The following is a 21,012-nucleotide window of genomic DNA, read 5'->3' as shown; positions in this document are numbered from 1 at the left end:
TTAACACTTGAATATTGTTACCTAAGAGAATATGAAAGATAACTAAAATCTACACCGATGAGATGAACCTAATCAACCGGAAATTAAATTTCCCATTCAAATGTCACCTCTCTCTGATATATGGAGGACACAACTCGGTACATGTATGGGATCATTATACTTTGACAACCCTTTGCGTCGCTTCCTTTTAAACTGTATTATAGAAACTTTTTTGTGAAAGAAAAGAAAAGAAAATGGAAGAATAATTTCCTCAACTTGTTCGCAAAAATCTTTTTATAAAAGAAAAGAAAAGATGTCTAAAGATTTGTAGAGAAAATCCTTATATATTTATCTTCAAAATCTTCTTCTCACTTTTAAAAAGATTTAAAGAGAAAAAAAAATATCTATTTCTATTCTTTTCTTTTCCTTTCTTGATTCTGGAACACAACATTAGAGTCGATTTTCCCAACACATGTACGAAGGACAGGCGTACCTATATTGTGTAATAAAACTAAAAACCTTGCATTCAGTACATCAGCACGGCCAATTAAATATTTCGTACCAGACTCATAGTAGGACATCATCTGAGAACAACTTGCTATGTGGATTTGGGTACCAAGCTCGACTTCACTGTATGATTTACAAAATATACTAATATGATTTCATTTTCACATACATACAAAATTAATGTTTTGCGTAATCATATAAATAAATTTTTCTAACAACCATTTACATATATTTTAAAGTTCATGTGCACGTCACATTCGCGTATAAATATTTCTTAACATTGATTTATGTTATCATGTTGTATAATCTAATACAACCACGTCTCCAGACTCCAATAGTGCGTCAACCTTACATATCAATGTTAAATAATCATTACAAACTAGCATAATAACTCGCGCGAGACCCGAGTCATTTTCTAAAATTTTTAGTCATTTTTTAAAGTTTTTTATGTATAATGCAATTATAAGATTTGTAGAGAACTCCAACAATATCAATATATAAGCTTTTAGTCAAATTTTGAAGATTAAAAGATAAAATATTTTTAAAAAAATTATGCAACTACATTTAATAAGAGCATTAAAGTGTGTGCCGAGCCCCCGTCCCCCAATGTAAAGAATTGAGGGGGACAGGAGGGAGTATATGGTATTCACATTATCACTACCAAACAATCCATATCTATTTTTTACCCAACCGGGTATCAATCATGGTTGTAACATAAAAATGAATTATATATTTTTAAGACTTATTATTGATATTCATGATTTATTTCAAGAATTCGAAAGAAAAATTGTATTATATCGTTATTTAAACCGTTTTTAAGTTTCTTTCATTACGACTCTAATATTTCTTCATATAATAATTTGATAACATTTTATATTATTCTTCTAAAATTAAAAAATTTCAGTTCGATAAAATTTTATAAATATCAGTTGAACTGGTTAATTCCTTTAAACTATTGAACAATATATTTTTTCCTTAAATAATATAAAATGTATTGAATCAAATGCTACAATATAATATAGATATAACTTTTATTTGAATAATTCAAAATATTAAAAATAATTCAAAATATCTTTACAATATTATCTTGATCAATGAATATTGTTGATCTAAAAGAATTCTTTTTAAAAAGTTAGTTTTTTTAAGTGAAAAATGAAAAATAAATCAATATAATATATAATCATAGTTTTAACAAATCTAGTAAAATCTCATTTCAAATTTCAAATATTTTTAAAATTGGGACAAATTCCAAAAGTAATAATGCATTATTAGTGAAATTAGTAATTTTAATATAAATAATCAATTGACTTGATCCTATAAAGATCTCAAACACATTAATTTATATTAACATAAATTATTAAAAAAAATCACATTATTGGTAAGATATTCTTACCGAGGTTGTAATTTAAATTTACTAAACGTTGAATGTGAAGATGTTTTTCGGACGGGCCATGTAGTCAAATTTCGAGTATTTTTTGAACAATGGACGAAGTTCTAAAATGCATTGACTCATTATAATTCGAACTTATCTAAATATGTAATATCAATATAGATTATTTATATATAAGCGATTCTATATTCAATATTTTTAAAAAAAATTATAGATGTACATTTTAATTACTTTTTATAATAAAAAATATGTTAAAAATATATGAAATATATTTTCAAACTAAAAAATGATTAATAAATAAGATAATAATTAATTTATGTACTTTGCCTAATTTCATATCTGGGATTCAATTCTTTAAAATTAACTGTACAAATATTCAACTAACTATCCTTTTTTTGCGGAATTCAAGTAAGTATCTTTAAAATTAAATAAAATATTCATTTAGCACACTTACATATTATGTGTATGATAAAAAATATATGTGACAATATAGTGTAGTCGTAAGATGTTCTATAGTTGAATGAAATAACTTGAGTTTGATTCTCACAAACCAAATTTTTTATATAAATATTAAAAATATGGGTATTTTAGTCTTTTCAATGAGACTTTTTAATCTCAGGAAATTATACCATTGTTCTCCAATTATATATAGAAGAGATATGATTAAGTTATTTTATTCAATAGTATTTTGGAAACTTTATGTGTTAAGAGTATTAATAATACTAGAATAATAACTATTGCGAGCCAAGAGTCATTTTTCAGAGTTTTTTATGCATAATGCAATTATAATGTTGTTAGAGTAACTCCAACACTATACTTATATAGGCTCTTAGGTCAAATTTTGAAGAAATGTAAACAAAATTTCTCTCCAATAAGTTTCATGTCGGCCTTTATAGTATTAGGAGTTTCGAATACTTACTCACTTTTAGGAGTGAATGCCCTCTCCTCCACTATTATTATATTATATTTTTCTTACTCGTCTATTTAACATAAATGACTTTAATGAGTAAAAAGATAGATAGAGAATGAATTTAAGGAGAATTGTTGAAGAAATTGTTTGATTTTGGCTTCTAAATAATTATGAGCTCATTGATTTATATTATTTGTAGTGAAAATACAAGGAAGTTGTTGGAGTTGCTCGAAGTTGTTTTCTTATTTGTAAATATTGTACAATGTCGAACCTATATCAAATACAAATTGATTGTTTGTCTGTGTATTATTTTCATACAAAACATTACCAAATTACACAACGTTTCTAATATAGCTCATTAAGCAAAATATATATATTCTTGTTTGTGTTGTATAATTTGTATTTAATAAATGAATATAAACAGGGTAGTCAGTGTATGCTTAAAACGAAAATATTAAACTTAATATGTAAAATGTCGTTAGTATGTTTACAAATAAAAAGCTAAAAATTAACATATATGTTGAATACAGAGTTGACCAGAAATTTTGAATTTTATTTAAATAACCTTTATGTACTGGTGTATATTATTATTGAATTCACTACTAAGTTACAATTAACTTACTCAATTTAAAAAGATAAACATGTATAACTGAAGTCAAGAATGACTTGCAAGCATAATATACAATAATGTAAAATTTATATTGTTTTTAATATTAAAGTTGATTTTAATAAAAATATATTATTTTTTTAAAATTCAACGTATGTATGTATAGAAAAAAGTTAGTTTTTATTTATACTACTATTAACAAAGTAAGATTAAGTTATATGTATGTGTGTGTGAGCATGTAAATTATTGTATATTATATTTCTTAGTAAATTATGATGATTTCAATTATTTTTATGCTAAATATCTGATTTATGTGCATATATAATCATTATTAACATCTAGTGAGATAATTGATTACTTAAATAACATGCATTTGTAATTATTCAAAAATTAAAATTATGTAATAAATAAATTGCTATAATTTATATATGGTGTTGACATTATCACTGACAAACAATTCATATCTATTTACGCAACCGACTATCAATCATGGTTGTAACATAAAAAGAAATTATATATTTTTAAGACTTATTATAGATATTCATGATTTTTTGAAGAATTTGAAGGAGAAATTGTAATTATATCGTTTTTAAACTATTTTTAAGTTTATTTCATTACGACTATAATATTTCTTCATATATTAATTTGATAATATTGTATACTATTCTCCTAAAATTTAATATTTTTCAATTCGATGAAGTTTTATAAATATTATTTGAACTGGTTAATTCCTTCAAATTATTGAAAAATATATTTTTTTTCTTTAAATAATATAAAATGCATTGAATCAAATGATACAATATAGTATAGATATAACTTTTATTTGAATAATTCAAAATATTCGTATAATATTATCTTGATCAATGAACATTACTTATCTAAAAGAAATCTTTTTAAAAAGCTAGTTTTTTTAAGTGAAAAATAAAAAATAAATCGATTTAATATATCATCGTAATTTTAACAAATCTCGTGAGATCTCATATCAAATTTCGAATATTCTAAAAATCGGGATAAATCCCAAAAATAATAATGTGTTACTAGTGAAGTTAGTAATTTTAGTATAAATAATCAATTGACTTGATCCTATAAAGGCATCAAACACATTAATTTATATCAACAAAGATATTAAAAAATTTCACATTGTTGGTAAGATATTCTCACCGAGTTTGTAATTTAAATTTACAAAACGTAGAATATGAGGATATTTTTCGGCCGAGTCATGTAGTCAACTTTCGAATATTTTTTGAATAATGGACCAAGTTCTATTTGAAATTCGAAATAAACTAAAATACATTGACTCGTTATAATTCGAATTTAACTAAATATGTACTAAGAATATAGATTATTTATATATAAGCGATTCTATTTTTAATATTTTTTTTTAAAATTATATATGTACATTTTAATTATTTTTTATAATAAAAAAATATGTTAAAAATATACAGTATGAGATATATTTTTTTAAACTAAAATATGATTAATAAATAAGATAATAATCCATTTATGTAATGTGCCTAACTTTATATCTGGAATTCAATTTTTTAAAATTAACTGTACAAATACTCAAGTAACTATCTTTTTTTGGAGAATTCAAGTAAATATTTTTAAAGTTAAATAAAATATTAATTTAACACACTTACATATTATGTATATGATAAAAAAGCACATGTGACAATATGGTGACAATATGGTGTAGTAGTATGAGATTGTATAGGTGAATGAAATATTTTGAGTTTGATTCTCCCAAACCACATCTTTTATTGGACACTGCTGAGATCATATAAGCTTAGCAATCAAAATACTATAATATATTATATTATTCTGTGAAATTATATATTCTAGATATATCATTAATTCATTAAATTTGTTGTTGATAATTGTTTATGTTTTATAAGTAAATTATGTATGTTCTGCAAGCCGAAATAACTAAACATTTCTCATAAAATTAAACATTTTATAATGTTCTACATTCAGCACATATATAAAATTTAAGATTTTAAATAAAATAATAATTTTTTAAAAATTAATTTACAAAATAATATATTTTATAATATTTTTATGCAATATTTGTCTCCCTGTAACTTAACTATATAATTTTTTAGGGGTTGTCAACTTTTAGAGGGTATCGAAGGTAATTGTCAATTTTATCACGAGTCAACAATAGTATCAATGTCTTGTGATAATATAGGGGCACACTCTTATATATTTAGTGGTCTTTACTTTCACAGCAAAATAAGTATCAGTTCTCTGCACAAAACCAAACCATCATAACCAATAACCAATCTATGGAAACCATTATTTTGCTAGGTTTTTTCTTAGCAACCTTAGCTTTCTTCCTCCTGCCAAACTATCTCCGGCGATTGAAACTTAAGTTGCCTCCGGGACCAAAACCATGGCCGATCATCGGAAACCTAAATTTAATAGGAACCCTACCTCATTGCTCTTTCCACCAATTGTCCCAAAAATATGGTCCAATAATGCAACTACAGTTTGGTTCCTCACCTGTAGTCATTCTCTCCTCTCCAAACATGGCCGAGATCATGCTTAAAGAAAATGACTTGTTGTTCGCGTCAAGACCTAAAACCGCTGCTGGGAAGTACACAGTCTACAACTACAGCGACATGACATGGTCATCATACGGTCCTTACTGGGCACAACTTCGCAAAATATGTCTTATGGAGATATTTAGCGGAAAGAGATTAGATTCATTTCAATATATTCGCGTTGAAGAAATGAAAAAACTTATGAAATCTATTTACCACTCATCGGGTAAACCTATATTGTTGAAAGACGATCTCATGAAGCTTACTTTTAATGTTATTGGACGGATGGTATTAGGGAAGAGTTACTTGGATGGTGAAGTGGATGATCATGTTATCAAGCCCGAGGAGTTCAAGTTCATGTTTGAAGAACTTTTTGTTCTTAACGGAGTGTACAATATTGGTGATTTTATTCCATGGTTGGGGGTTTTTGATCTGCAAGGTTATGTGAAGAGAATGAAAGATGTTAGCAAAAAGTTGGATAAGTTTTTGGAGATTGTGATTGATGAGCATAATGAAGTTCGAAAAAGGACTAATGTTGATGGCAAGAATTATGTTGCTAAGGATATGGTGGATGTATTGTTGCAATTGGCTGATGATCAAGATGTTCAAGTTAAACTTCACAGAGATGGTGTTAAAGCTTTTACTCAGGTACGGTTATACAACTAATTAATCTGTTTTTTTAGTTATTTGTATCCATAAAATTGTTTATTAAATGTTGATAATTACGAACCCGGTGGAAGCACAGCTAGCTCCTGGCTCCTGTCCTGCTATATAATACTGATACATTGTGAGCATTTAAAATTAGATAAAGCTAACTAGAGCTTATCTTGAGGTTCTACTATCTAAATTAAGTTTGTTACAACAGACATTATACTCCTTATCTTGAGGTTCTACTATCTTACATTCTAACTTCAAGGTCAGTAGTTCTTATTACATATGTGGGTTAAATATCAAGTAGGTGACTTAATTGCGTCCAATAAACTCAAGTAGGTCACTTATTGCAAATTTGATTCAAAATGATTATCAATTATCTTAATTTGATCATTTCGTTAAAGTCGAAAACTGAAAATAGCCGAAATTGTAAAATGGTAACACATGAAGGTATAGCTCGTTTTAGACTTCAATTTGGTTACTAAAATTTTGTATGTGGCTCACGGAATCATGATAAAATCTCGCTTTAATTCTTCGAAATAACTCAAGTAGGGGAATTAAAGCCATATTTCATCATGATTCGTGACCCAGATTGAAAGTTTTAGTAAATCATATTGAAGCCCAAAATAAGCTCTACTCTCCCGTGTTACCATTTTTCAATTTCGGCGATTTTCAGTTTTCGAATTTAACTTAATGATCAAATTAAGTTAATCGATAATCACTTTGAGTCAAATTTGCAATGAGTGACCTACTTGAATGTTTTGGACGCAGTCAGTCACCTACTTGATATTTAACCTCTTACATATATATATCAAGAAACCGTACAACTTGAACTAATAGAATAATCAATAGGTCTATTAAGCAATATATATTATAATCCAATACATCTCGTGTAATGGTATCTCCCAAGCTCTTTCTTTACGGGATATCGAGGATTCGAACTTTATTGCTCTCTTTAAAAGATGTCGAGGGTTCGAACTTTGTTAAAGACAAGGAGTGTGTGTGTTTAACTAAAAAAAATCAATAGTATGTTCATTATAACAACAGAGTATATATATTGTTAATCCTTTTGTATGCTAGCTAGCTAGGTTTAGAGATGCACAAAAGGCCCACCGGGCCGGGTTTTGACAGGGCCTTAAAAAGCCCGGGTTTTGACAGGGCCGAGCTTTTCGGGCTTTGACTTTGACCGGGCCGGGCCGGGCTTTCCGGAAATGTCAAAGCCCGTTTGGGCCCTCGAGGCGGGCCTAACCGGGCTTTTTTTTGGGCCGGATCGGATCGGGCCGGGCTTTTTTCTAATTTAAATCGGATCTAATATTATTAGAGATTCCGAAGAATACATGTGTTAGCAACTAGATCATCGTAAAAATGTATTAGTTTACATGGAATATTTTAGGAAAACATTACTTCGTTGAAAACATTTAAGTTCGGCAAAAAATAAACATGTTTATATAATATATTTTATCATTGTTATGATAACAATGATAATAATGATATCCAAATATTCATGACAATGATATCCAAATATATATAGTGTACTTATTATATCTTCTTTCATTATTTATGCAACGAAATATATAAATAATATTATTAATCACAAATATGTAAATATATATGTGTTTAAAGTATTATTTATATTTATAGTAAATGTGAATTTATAAATATATAGGAAAATATATTAGAATAATCAGATTATAACCGGGCTTTTTCGGGCTTTTAATCGGGCCGGGCCGGGCCGAAACCGGGCTTTTAACCGGGCCGGGCCGGGCTTTGCCTAAAAATATAGGGTTCGTCGAGGCCCGAAGCCCGGGCCGGGACCGGGCCGGGTTTTGACCGGACCGGGCTTGACCGGGTTTTGACCGGATCGGGTCGGGTCAGATTTTCGGGCCCGGGCTTTTTGTGCATTTCTAGCTAGGTTGCACTTAGTTCTTCCCCAAGTAAAGAACTACACACGTCATACATTTGCAAGCATGTACTATATAAACGGAGAAAAAGATTCGCACATTGGGAGAATATATTTATAACATATGAAAAATGAAACAACTGTTCTGCATTCATAAAAAAAATATGGTGCACACTTATATAGATGTATGATTTGTCTCACTATGCATCAATAAAATACAATTAGTAGCAGCGTAGCAGGTATGATTTGGTACGTAATTGGATCATGTTGACTTAATTAAGAAGTTAATTACAGGACCTACTGGCCGGTGGAACTGAAAGCTCTGCAACATCCATAGAATGGGGACTATCAGAAATGTTAAAAAATCCAAAAATGTTCAAAACTGCAACTGAAGAACTTGACAGAATTATTGGGAAAGAAAGATGGGTTGAGGAAAAAGATATTCAAAATCTACCCTACATTGAAGCTATTTCAAAAGAAATCTTACGTTTGCACCCTGTAGCACCACTTTTAGTACCCCATATGGCTAGCCAAGATTGCAAAATTTCTGGTTATGACATTCTAAAAGGAACCATAGTGTTGATCAATACATGGACCATAGCAAGAGACCTGAAAGTTTGGAGTGATCCGTATGAGTTTCGTCCCGAGAGGTTTATGGGTGTTAATATTGATGTTAAGGGAAGAGATTTTCGGATTCTTCCATTTGGATCAGGTCGGAGGAGGTGCCCGGGTTATAGTCTAGGCCTTAAGTTGATACAACTCAACTTGGCCAATCTTCTGCATGGGTTTGCATGGAAATTGCCCGACAATATGAAGGCGGAGGAGCTGAATATGGAGGAAACGTTTGGACTTTCTGTTCCAAGAAAGGTCCCCCTTGTTGCTGTTGTTGAGCCTAGACTTCCGTCTCATCTTTATGCTTAAAATTGCTAGTTCTTGTTTACTTGAATTTTACTCATAATTACAATGAAGTGAAGAAAAAGTGTGAAGTTTCTTTTAACTGTGTAAACCATGTTATGAAAATGTCGATGGAACGTTCTTGCCTGGTTTGATGCATGGGACGTTTCTTATATGTCATTGTATGTTTAAGAGATCGATTGCAGAACTGTTTGAGTGAAAGTATTAGTGTGAACCATTCGGGCACACTATATAAATTTTAAATTTATTTGGATCACATCTAAACTATCCTTGCATTGCTGTTTACAATTATGTGTAACCATTAATCTAACTAGGCGAGATGTAAGGCTCCTTAATTACATCTGAAATCCGTAAACTCGGGTTTTGCAGAGATCAATTAGTGTATAATTAAGTGCTACTAATTATGACAGTAGAAAAGGACTGAGCTAGAACTTATCATATTGAGACAAGTTGTAGCATTAAGAAAATTACAAGTAGGCTAAACTACTAAAGCTTTTGTCTTGCTAACTGCATTACAAATTATGGTCAAATCGGTTATCTGGAGTGTGCAATTTTGTATTGAAAGTATTTTCTTATCATCGATTTTGAGAATGAAGAGTTATAAAACAAACTCAGGGAGGCAAAAAATGCAGTAAAATGATGCCTAGAGGTCAACTGGTGTCCTTTAGGAATCTTTCTATAATCACTTGAAAGTTATAAGGTGACTGTTACATGATCACTTACATAACACTCTACAGTCAGTCTCAAATGTGCAGAAACGATCGACAACAGTAATTGCGTCGCAGTAAGGACAAAAAAGAGTAGCACTTAACGGTAAGCATCTTACTTGATAAAAGAAATAGCAGAAACATGGTAGTATAATTTATCATATGATCATTTGTAAGGCTTCTGGCAGTTCCTGTGTTGTAGACATTTAGGGAGCAAGGGATGAGAAAAAAAAATTTATTAGGAATGAGAATGAGACTATGAAAATAAAGACAAGTGATGATGATAGAAATTAATGAAATGAGAGTTTACGGGCATAGCTAGCGAGGGGGTGGTATATTTAGTGGGCGTTTGGTTAGAGTTATTAATAAAGGAAAAGAGAATCAATTAGACTTGGTGATATTTGTTTAGTAAAAATTGTGATTCTCTTTCCCACAAATACCTCAATGCCCCCATTCCCCTTTAGAACTTTCTTTATTCATTTTAATTATAATTTAAATTTTACAACTCAAAAATAGATTAATAAGTAAATTATTTTTCAAAAATAAAAAAATATTTTTTATTTAGTTTTTATAAATTTAAAACATTTTTTTATAAATAATTTATGTGTTAATTTTTTTAAAAAAAAATCAAAGATGTTATAAATTTATTATATTAATTTATTTCAATGTAAATAAATTATGTTGTTATAAATATAAAATATATTGACACTTTTTACATTACATGATATTAGAAAAATTAAATATCAATATAACCAAGTAATTTTTTTATTCCGTTTCGGAATCTGAACCAAACAAGTAAAATAATTGAGTATCATTTATTTTCTTTCTCCTTATTTCCCTTTCTAACGCCCCCGGGGTATGAATTGAAATAGGTATGGATTTGATTGATGATGCAATGATATTTGATTTAAAGTATTTTTGAACTATTATTTGATTGATTTAAAAAATTGTTTTTAGTTAATATTCTAATATATTTATGAGTTATTGATTTAATTTTGAATCAAACATTTACATGTTACGGTACAATGAAGATAAAAAATAAAGAAATAAGCTAATTTCCCATATTTCATAGTCACCTCAGTGATTATAAGAAACTTGTATATTTGGAATATGGGTTTGAAGTATTTTTTTTAATTTTAACAAACACCATGGTTTTAAATGATGCTAAACTCAAAACAAATTTTAAATTTTTTGCACGTCAACTTTTCATCCGTTTATAAAGGTTGTTAATGTTTGAATTTCTATAATCAGGTCAACTAAATATTAAATGAAACTCGTTCTCTCTCTGGCCGAGCAAACCCTAATTCTCTCTCGATGAGAGTAGGCCGCCCCATCTTCCTTTAACCCTAATCATCACACCTCCTTCTTCACCCTTTCTACCCATCTTCATTTCTATCTCCATCATCTCTCTTCATCCATACAACATTTTTATCATTTGTTTTGAATTTTCTTTCAATAAATATCGGATTTTGTTCAAAAATTCGGTTCTTTTTCATTTCATTTAATTGAGTTGTTATTTATGTGTTTGATTGTCTCGTTTTGTGCGATGTGTCTCGTTTTGTGCGATGTGTTGAAAATGGACTTTACGGTATATTGGGAGATCTGGATATCTCGCATCAACAACACTTTCGGCAGGTTTATAACTGGTGTCCGGCAGGTAGATAGCTGGGGTGCTTTTGGAACGATAGTGAAAATCGCATGTGCTCACCTCTCACAAAATATTTTTGTTCATAACACGAGGGTTCTCTCAGTTTTTGCAACTGAAACCTCTGAACATTGTACTATCCATGGAATTAATGTGAGAGTCAATTGTGAAACTACTGTTTTCGGTGGAGGTGGAGATGCAGGCTGGATCGCTCGAGAAACCATTATCTTCATTTTTAATTTTCAGAATATTTTTATTCAATCAGTTAAGCAATCCGGAAACAAAGAGGCTAATTATTTAGTTCTTTTATTTATTTTTCAACCTGGTGGCATGATCAATTGGGGGTTTGTCCCGATTGAGTTTTTTTCATGTTATTAATGAAATCTGCTATAAATTTGGCAAAAAAAATATTAAATGAAACTAGGGACCTTTGCCCGCGCGCTACGCGTGCTAGCAAAAAAATTTAATTTTATTATTTTTAACGATTAGTACCAAATAAATTATTTTACTATTTCTTTTTATAATTTGAATATTTTATTTTTCTCCGAAAATCATGGTGTTGAGTTTAGATAAAAGTATCTCAAATAATATTGCCACGAATAGTTGCGATATGATTTTAGTTAAATTTTTTTGTTGCTAATATATAAGAGAAAAACAAAATTTTCAAATTAGACAATAACATGAATTACTTAATGTGGTTTAATTTTATGAAAAAAATGTATAGATACCAAATTGTGGCCAAATTGAAATACAATTGACACATCTTCTATTCTTTTATCAGGCACCAAAAAGTTTTAGTTTTTATTTTTACTACAACTACAGAGTAACTATCACTTGAATAAAAAACGGAGGTATTATTGTTATTCACCGGGTCCATTTTGTTACTTCCTCCTCTATATGCACCCTTACATCATTCATTTTTTTTCCACATATGGTATTACATATGATACTTCTATGTATATCTTTAATTTTGTTGAACATTAGTGATGAGTGGTTAAGTAATTGTTCGAATCTGATTTCATTCATCCATGCATGTTCTTCATATCATAAAATCAAATAACTATTAAGTAAACATATAATGATTTAACATTTATAGATGAAATGAATTATATTTAAAACTTGGGGATTGAGTTTGAGTTGATAGAATATTTTATATCAAATGTTACAATCATGCATTTGAGCAATCCATACTGTAGCGACCGGGAATTTCGCGACGTGATTAAGTGAATAAAGTATAATTCAGTATTGTAATTATAAATTATGTGCAAAATAAATTTTATTGGTTAATTGTCTTTATTGTATATTAGTAACTGGGAACGTGAAATGGCCTTTCTAGTTTGATGAGTCAGCTACGCATGCTAGCAAAAAAAAATTTAGTAATTTTTATGATTCACACCAAATAAATATTTTTACCATTTGAATAGTTTATTTTTCACTGAAATATAATGGTGTCGAGTTTAGGTAAAAGTTTGTCAAATAATATTGCCATGAATAGTTTAGACAATACCAAAATTAAATAATGTGATCTAATTTAATGAAAAAAATGATATACATACAATACAACACTCACATTCATTCTTAGATGACATCACATATTCTGCATCTAAAAAAGTATGTACAGCAGCAAGTTATTAAAGATTTTCTAAACTTATATACTGTATTGATATAAAGCATAATTATAGAATTTTTTTATTTTAATTAAAATACGTTAATAGAGCATTTATATTTTCATTCAATTTATAAGGAAAAGTAAAATATGAATTTAACATTTAAAATTAGGTTTTTAGGATGGACAAAATAGTTGAATAATACACAAACATATTCCAAAAACAAAAAGAAAAAGCAAATCAGCATAGCTCAATTACAACTCATACACTCTCAATTTGAAACAGACAAAACTCACTTAAAATTCACAATTCACACACTTTCTCTTTCAATTTGAAGCCGATTCAAGTAATTTATGCTTAGAGTTTGAAGTGTTGCAATCAGTACAATAACTAATCCATATCATTTCATCGGGGGTACTAATTTTGAAAGAAGTAAGTTGTTCAATTATCTTTTACGTATTCTCATTGTTAGAATAAGAATTTGATGTTCGATTGATCGTTGAATGTAAATTGATGCAGAAATGGATCTAAAAGAAGTTCAGATATGTTTTGTTTGTACAAATATGGGTGATTTTTACAGAAAGGGGGAATTGGTATGTATTAGAATGTAGCTCTGTACTTTGTTAAAGTTCAATTGCTCATTATGTGATAATTGTAATTGTTATATATTAGAGTATCTGTTTTGCTTACTTTGTTCAAATTATGCAGTTTCTGGCATTGCCATTTTATGTAAACTATGAGAGTCACCTCCCTGGTTAGGTTAATTTGTTAGGACCCTTGAATATTATTTGGACGGGAAAATATCCGATAAACTCTAAGAGCATCAAAAATCTGTCTAATATGATGAATTTCTACTTAATGAAGCCCTACCATATGGTTCTACTGGAATATGAAGGAGGAGCGCAGTTCAAATTTCAAGTATATAATCCGTATGCGGTGGAAATGAAATATACAGAAGTGGCATGGGATTCTGACTTGACCTGGACTAATACCGAGCTAGAAAGACTGAGTACCACTTTTTGTTGTAATGCTACAACTAATTTATGCACTGTTCAGCACATACTTATTGAAGGCAAATATTTGTTGGGCACATCATTCACAAAGGTAACAAATAGACGTCCATATTTCAAAATTTATTTTAAAACATTATCATTTTTTTAATGTGTTATCTCTAATAGTTTTGTTCCTTCTAGGTTATCAATTCAGATACTTGCGACAAATTGGGGTTATGTGAAAAGTCTCTGGTCATTACATTTTGTTTTAAGGATCAAGAATGGCCTATACATGTAAAATGGGTTACTGACGCAGTCCTTTTTACTAATGAGTGGAATTGGTTCATTCGAGATACACAAATTAAAATTGGTGATACCATTGCTCTCTACCATACTGACGAAGCACTGAAGTTTAAAATATGTGTTTTTGATGAATCTGTCATTCCAAAAGATGGAACTTATGGAGGTATCTTGTCATTAACAGCTTCTATTTAAAAACCTGAGATTTTGAAATTGTTTCCCATGTTGCATTTTAATAGGTGAGGCAGATGATGTTCAACATTATGCCAAGTTTTTCAAGGTTATTACAGATCATACGTTACAGTTCAGGGAGCTGGTATGTTTGTACTTTATTCTTGTTTTATAAGGAGTCAATCACTAAAATAAGTTCTTGCAGTAATTGATAATCTTACTATGCGGGAAGTACCCCATGTGTTTTACTGTCATCATGGTACAAAACTTGCCAATAACTTAAAGATTTTTCTCGGTGGTGGGATGAGTGCAAAATTTAAATTCTGTTTTGCGGAGAAGAAGATTTATGGGATGAATCAGTTTTTACGGAAGTATGTTGTACGTGAGGGTTATATTATATATTTTAAATATTGCGGTAATTCAGACTTCCGGATTTCTGTTTATGATACGGCATGCGTGAATCACCTTCGTCATTGTTGTGGAACATACCGCTTTGAAGATTTCATATTTCCTTCATGTTCTGAAGAAGTAATTGAGATTGATGATAGTTTTGATGTAAAATCATAAGCACTTACTATTTTCTCTATATGATACCAAAAACATAAGAATGGTTTATGCGTTTGTATCATGGTACTTTTCGTCATAAAAGTCTTTTTTTGTTTCATATTTGAACCTGTTTACATTTGGTCATAAATTTTTGCATTTGTAAGTATTTGATGATGAATTGGGAATTGTATGTTGGTTGTCAAAGACTCACTCACAGAGAACTGTTATGATGAGAGTTATGGAGACTTGCAGTTACCAAAGTTTTAGGTAACTGACTTGCAGTTATTTAACTGCACATTATAGAACAGACAGTTATCAAAGTTTGATGCTTATATAAGGGAAAGGTACATGACCTCACACATACAATCACATTCACACAAACACCATCTCTTACACCTTCTCTTATATAGCGTGAAAAATGACTTCACACAGTGCAAAGAGGAAACGATGGTCAGGGATTAAAAATGTGGCAATGGAGGAGTTGAACCAATTGGCTGTCACTTGCGCAGATTTCAACACTGATCAAGTTGTATGCATCCATGGAAAGCAGGAAATCTGATTTGTTTGCTCATTCGGTTGGCCTCCAGGAACAGTTTATTCTTTACATGTCTGTTTCTTTTCATGTCTTACCAATTTCTGGACGTTTGCTTCATAATTTTATCTCTCTCCTTTACATCAATATAGAAGATATTTTGCAGAATAGATCAAGGAAAACACGTGGAGAATTATCCCAAAGCAGTGACGAAATTCCACCATCTTATATGGGAAATCCACTCAGATTCCTAGGTGATACGTCCACCTCCCTACGTGGTCATGAGACAACCTTGAAACTAAACGCTGCAGAGATGGTGAATGGCTTTTAAAAGTTTGGCGATGGGTGGAAGGAGCATCTTGATAATTTGAATGGCCAGGCTGGTCAGTTGATTGAAGCAATTGGTAGAATTCGCATATTAGTGGATGATTATGGTCGCAATATATGATTCATATTTCAGTGTATTATTAGAAGAATGTTAGTATGTTAATGTTTAATCAACGTTACTATAAATTAGTGACAATATTATTCTGTAGAAAGTGTTTGTAAGATTATTGGATCAAAGTGAACATTGTTATTATCTATATGCAAATTGCATCATTGTCTTCCAATCTACATGGAAAAGAGTATCATTTAATTTGTATGTTATTCCCATTTGTAATAGCAACATCTAAAATTATATTCACATGTCATAAGTAAACATTGATTTCGGCAATGACATATAACAAATGATTAGATGAGTAAAACATTTATATGAGTCTACATTAAAATTTATTCCAATTCATAAGAGAAAGTTTGGCTGAATACTAAAATCTCACAACAATCATCTTTAAGATGACAAAAACTCAAATGTAATGCAAAATAGCAGACATTCCAGAACACAATCTGGCTAAATCTTATTATGAATAAATTGATTGCAAATGTGTAGGGAAGACTTCACGCCAAAAGTAGTTTATTTAGACTGCTCCACCAAGTATGTTGTAGACACAATAGTACACAACATATTCATTAGAGTTTATACAATTCAATCATGTTTATATCTCTCCCAGTACTAAAAATTTACATTACCCAAAAGTGTTTATACCTCTGCCTTAACACCTCAATAGCCGGATGATTAATATTGAAATAAATCTGTGAACATGATGAACTTCTTATCTGCAGTGAACCTACTAGAAGCAATTTACCAATAAGAGTTAGTTTTCACCATGAAAAATAATTATAGTTTCTAGTAAAGATATATAGATTGATAGTAAATGGAACCATTATGGATTAGTGGCCTCATTGTTGTCAAGATCACTTTTGGAGGATACACAACATTTCCTTCTAGCGCCGTTGCTACATCATCAGTAAATTGATCTCAAGCATAAATCTGAACCACATTCCTGATATGGAAACAAAGATAGACAATCTTATTGGCATTGGAAAACACCGATCGAAACTACATTTATTGGGAAAGCATGGTCTTACCTGCCATCAAATAACTCAAAATGAAGAAACTTTTTCTCACCAAATCGTGTATAAACTTGCTTTACTGGTTCAATGTTTTAAGTCATGCCAACAATATCTATGCAATGTCATCTAATTAGAATTTGTAAAGGATCATTTTAAATAAAAACAATTATGTGATAAGATACAGAAATACCTATAGCATGTACAGGGACCTCATGTTCAGAAAGTGACATTGCAAGTTCAGAAATCTCAGGAATAGTCTTAAGCTCAAACTTGTGCCTTGGAATGGTATTTATTTCAAAAGGAACAGGATGGACAATGGTATCATGTGCGAAAATAATAAACTTATCAGAAGATACAGGTCTCAAAAGTCCAGCAGGCTCCATTACTATAAAGTTGTGAATATCATATGCGTTTCCTTCAAGTATAATATTGCTAACATCATGCCAAATCACACGATTCACAAATGCAAAGACATGAAAATCCTGCACAACATTGGCTCATTAAAAAACTCTACTATATAAACATTGATCATATACTACTACTTTATAAACTGAAAGACATTACCTCAGAATCAAGCAAAATTAGATTAACACCTCGGAATTGCTGACTGATAAGTGGCATTTTATACCACTTAGAACGTCTTAAAATGGCTTAAATTGGTGTCTTGAAATCAAGTATTTTGTATATTTGATGCGTTTTTCTAGTGTTTATGCATTTTAGGGTATTAGTTGCATTTCGGGGGAGGAATCATCAAGAATAAGCCTTGGCATGTGTTCACCATTGCGAGAGGAAAGGAACGGGCAGATTACGGCGAAGAAACGGAGCAAACTTGGATTTTTTTCCAGTGGAGGCCTGCGCGCCCGCGCAGCTATGCTGAGCGGCCGCGCAGGGTCGGGAATTTTGCTGAATTATTTTAGACTTCTACTTCTGTTTGGTTTCCAACTTCTATGTAATCTGAGTTTTATGGGACTATTATATAAGTAGATTTGAGACGTTTTCACAGGGGGAATTAAGAAGAAGAAGATTGTGTTTTACGCAAGAAGCGAAGGAGATAAGGAAGAAGACCGAATTAGCACACCGCAACGAAGAGGAAGCATATTTTCTTGTGATTCTTGTTTCGTTGTAACGTTGGATGCTAGTTTTCTTGTTTTGACTTATTTACTCTTGTGACGTACTCTGTTTTAATATAATTAGTTTAGTTATTATTTTCTTGTGTTTGTTTATCATGATTTCATATGAACCCATGATGGCGATAAGTTCTATTATGGGCTAATCGTGATCATGGGGTTGCAACGGATTTATTATGGAATTCTTTAGTTAATTGTTTAATACTTTAGTGTGTGATGATTGCTTGATATCTAGTATTGGTTGTGCGTATTCGTCTTATGTGCGTCGCGAACATATAAGATAGGGTGTTAATCTCTTGTGAAGCGACGGTGGATCTTGAGATTTAGAACTTGCCATGCTAGCACAGGTTCATGTACGTTGTGCATGATTAGTGGGTAACTCTAACAGTTTTATTTGCCCTATGTAATCAAAAAGGAATAACTTGTGCTTAAATCGTTGTGTTGTCAATTTCTGTAGACATATAGGAACTCAACATAATTGATGACTATTCAACTTCTATCTTAATTGTGGATGCTTGGTGGAATGGTATTAGTACAATGAAAGTTGGCTTTTATCAGTTTCGTGTTATTCGATTAATATCATCAATGTCACATGCTAAAGGTAATAACAATGGCTATAGAAGGAAGTAATAATGAAGTTGTGATCTCATGAGTGTTTTATTATTGATAAATTGAAGTGTTAGTTAAGTGGTTAATTAAGTAGTTAATTATAGTTAATATTTAATCAACAATTTTAAGTGTTATTATCTTAACATTGAGAAGTAATCATACATTGGTGAGTGAGTTTAATTAGACAATAATTTAGTCTGAGTCTCTGAGGGAATGAACTAGAAAATATTCTATATTACTTGCGAACGCGTATACTTGCGTGAATATTAGCGCGTGTTTTCGCCCTAACAAGTTTTTGGCGCCGCTGCCGGGGACTCGGCGTATTTGTTTAGTTTATGTACTTACCATCATTGGTCATTAGGACTCAGTGATTAGGACGTAGTAGTTACTTATTTTTTCTGGTTGTGTTTCAGGTACTTTAGCAAGCGTTTATGCAAACTCGTTCTCGTGCTCGCAAGAGGACTTTAGATACAGCTGAGGAGACGGACGAAGTTCTTGATATTCCGGAGAAGTTAAATTTTGAGGATTCGGATTCAGGAACTGAGCAGAAAGAACCAGTAAACATGGGAGATCGTATTGTTCAAGCTGATCCAGCTTTTATGGATTTTTCTCGGCCTAAAATTGATGACATTCAGTCAAGCATCCTTCATCCGGCTATTCAAGCTAACACCTTTGAAATCAAGCCGGGCACTATTCAGATGGTGCAGAATTCTGTTTCTTTTGGAGGAGCGGCAACTGAAGACCCCAACATGCACATAAGGAATTTTGTCGAGATCTGCAGCACTTTTAAGTATAATGGCGTGACTGATGAGGCTATCAAGTTGAGGCTTTTCCCATTCTCACTAAGGGACAAGGCTAAAGACTGGTTACATTCTGAACCAGCTGGGTCCATCACTACGTGGCAAGATCTTGCGCAAAAGTTTCTGGTAAAGTTTTATCCGATGGCAAAGACTGCTGCTATGAGGAGTGCTCTTACTCAGTTTGCGCAGCAACCTACAGAATCTATGTGCGAGGCTTGGGAACGCTACAAGGAAATGTTGAGAAAATGTCCACATCATGGAATGCCGGATTGGATGGTGATCACTGGTTTCTATAATGGTTTGGGGGCCCAATCTCGGCCCATGCTCGATGCAGCAGCTGGAGGCGCCTTATGGGCTAAAAGCTATACTGAGGCGTATAATCTTATCGAGACGATGGCTGCAAATGAGCATCAAAACCCAACTCAGAGGATGACGTCAGGCAAGGTAGCAGGTATTCTGGAAGTTGATGCAGCCACCGCTATTGCAGCCCAGCTCCAAGCGCTATCAATGAAGGTTGATTCTCTGGCTACGTATGGAGTTAATCAAATAGCTATGGTTTGTGAGCTTTGTGCAGGTTCTCATGCTACGGATCAGTGTTCTCTTGTAAACGAATCTGTTCAGTATGTGAATAATTATCAGCGACAACAGCAGCCTGTGCCAGCGACCTATCATCCTAACAACAGAAATCATCCAAATTTCAGCTGGGGGAATAATCAGAATGCTATTCAGCCACCATATCAGCAAGGAGTGAGTAAACAGTTTAACCCACCTGGATTCCAGCAACCACAGCAGTATGCTACAAGGCAATCATATCCTCAACAGGGAAGTGCAGCTGCACCTACTAGTGCTGATTTTGAGGAACTTAAGCTGTTGTGCAAGAGTCAGGCGGTTTCTATCAAGACCTTGGAAAATCAAATTGGTCAATTAGCCAATGCAGTGCTCAATCGTCAACCTGGCACTCTTCCCAGTGACACGGAAGTACCAGGCAGGAAGGAAGCTAAAGAGCAAGTCAAGGCTATTACCTTAAGGTCTGGAAAAGTAGCTGATGCTGAAAAGGCAAAAGAAGTAGAAGCTGAAATTAGAGGTGAAGAATCTAAGCAAAAGGAGAAAGCGGCGGAACCA

The 21,012-nt window shown here is 31.5% G+C and overlaps 1 protein-coding gene and 1 non-coding gene across 2 annotated transcripts; one reads left to right on the top strand and one right to left on the bottom strand.

The window, feature by feature from the left end:
* The first annotated feature begins 5,628 nt into the window (after positions 1-5,628).
* Positions 5,629-9,617, top strand: LOC141697974 (trimethyltridecatetraene synthase-like). Its single transcript, XM_074502564.1, has 2 exons — positions 5,629-6,584; positions 8,782-9,617. The coding sequence occupies exons 1-2, from the start codon at positions 5,679-5,681 to the stop codon at positions 9,406-9,408; spliced, it is 1,533 nt and encodes a 510-aa protein (XP_074358665.1). The 5' UTR covers positions 5,629-5,678; the 3' UTR covers positions 9,409-9,617.
* Positions 9,618-20,046: 10,429 nt separating this feature from the next.
* Positions 20,047-20,153, bottom strand: LOC141698899 (small nucleolar RNA R71). Its single transcript, XR_012565396.1, has one exon. It is a non-coding gene; the product is annotated as a small nucleolar RNA R71 (small nucleolar RNA).
* Positions 20,154-21,012: the final 859 nt, after the last annotated feature.

Source organism: Apium graveolens, chromosome 11, assembly GCF_009905375.1.
Source record: "Apium graveolens cultivar Ventura chromosome 11, ASM990537v1, whole genome shotgun sequence".
Taxonomy (NCBI): Eukaryota; Viridiplantae; Streptophyta; class Magnoliopsida; order Apiales; family Apiaceae; genus Apium; species Apium graveolens.
The sequence above is the reverse complement of the archived record's forward strand: the minus strand, read 5'-3'. Positions and strand labels throughout refer to the sequence as shown.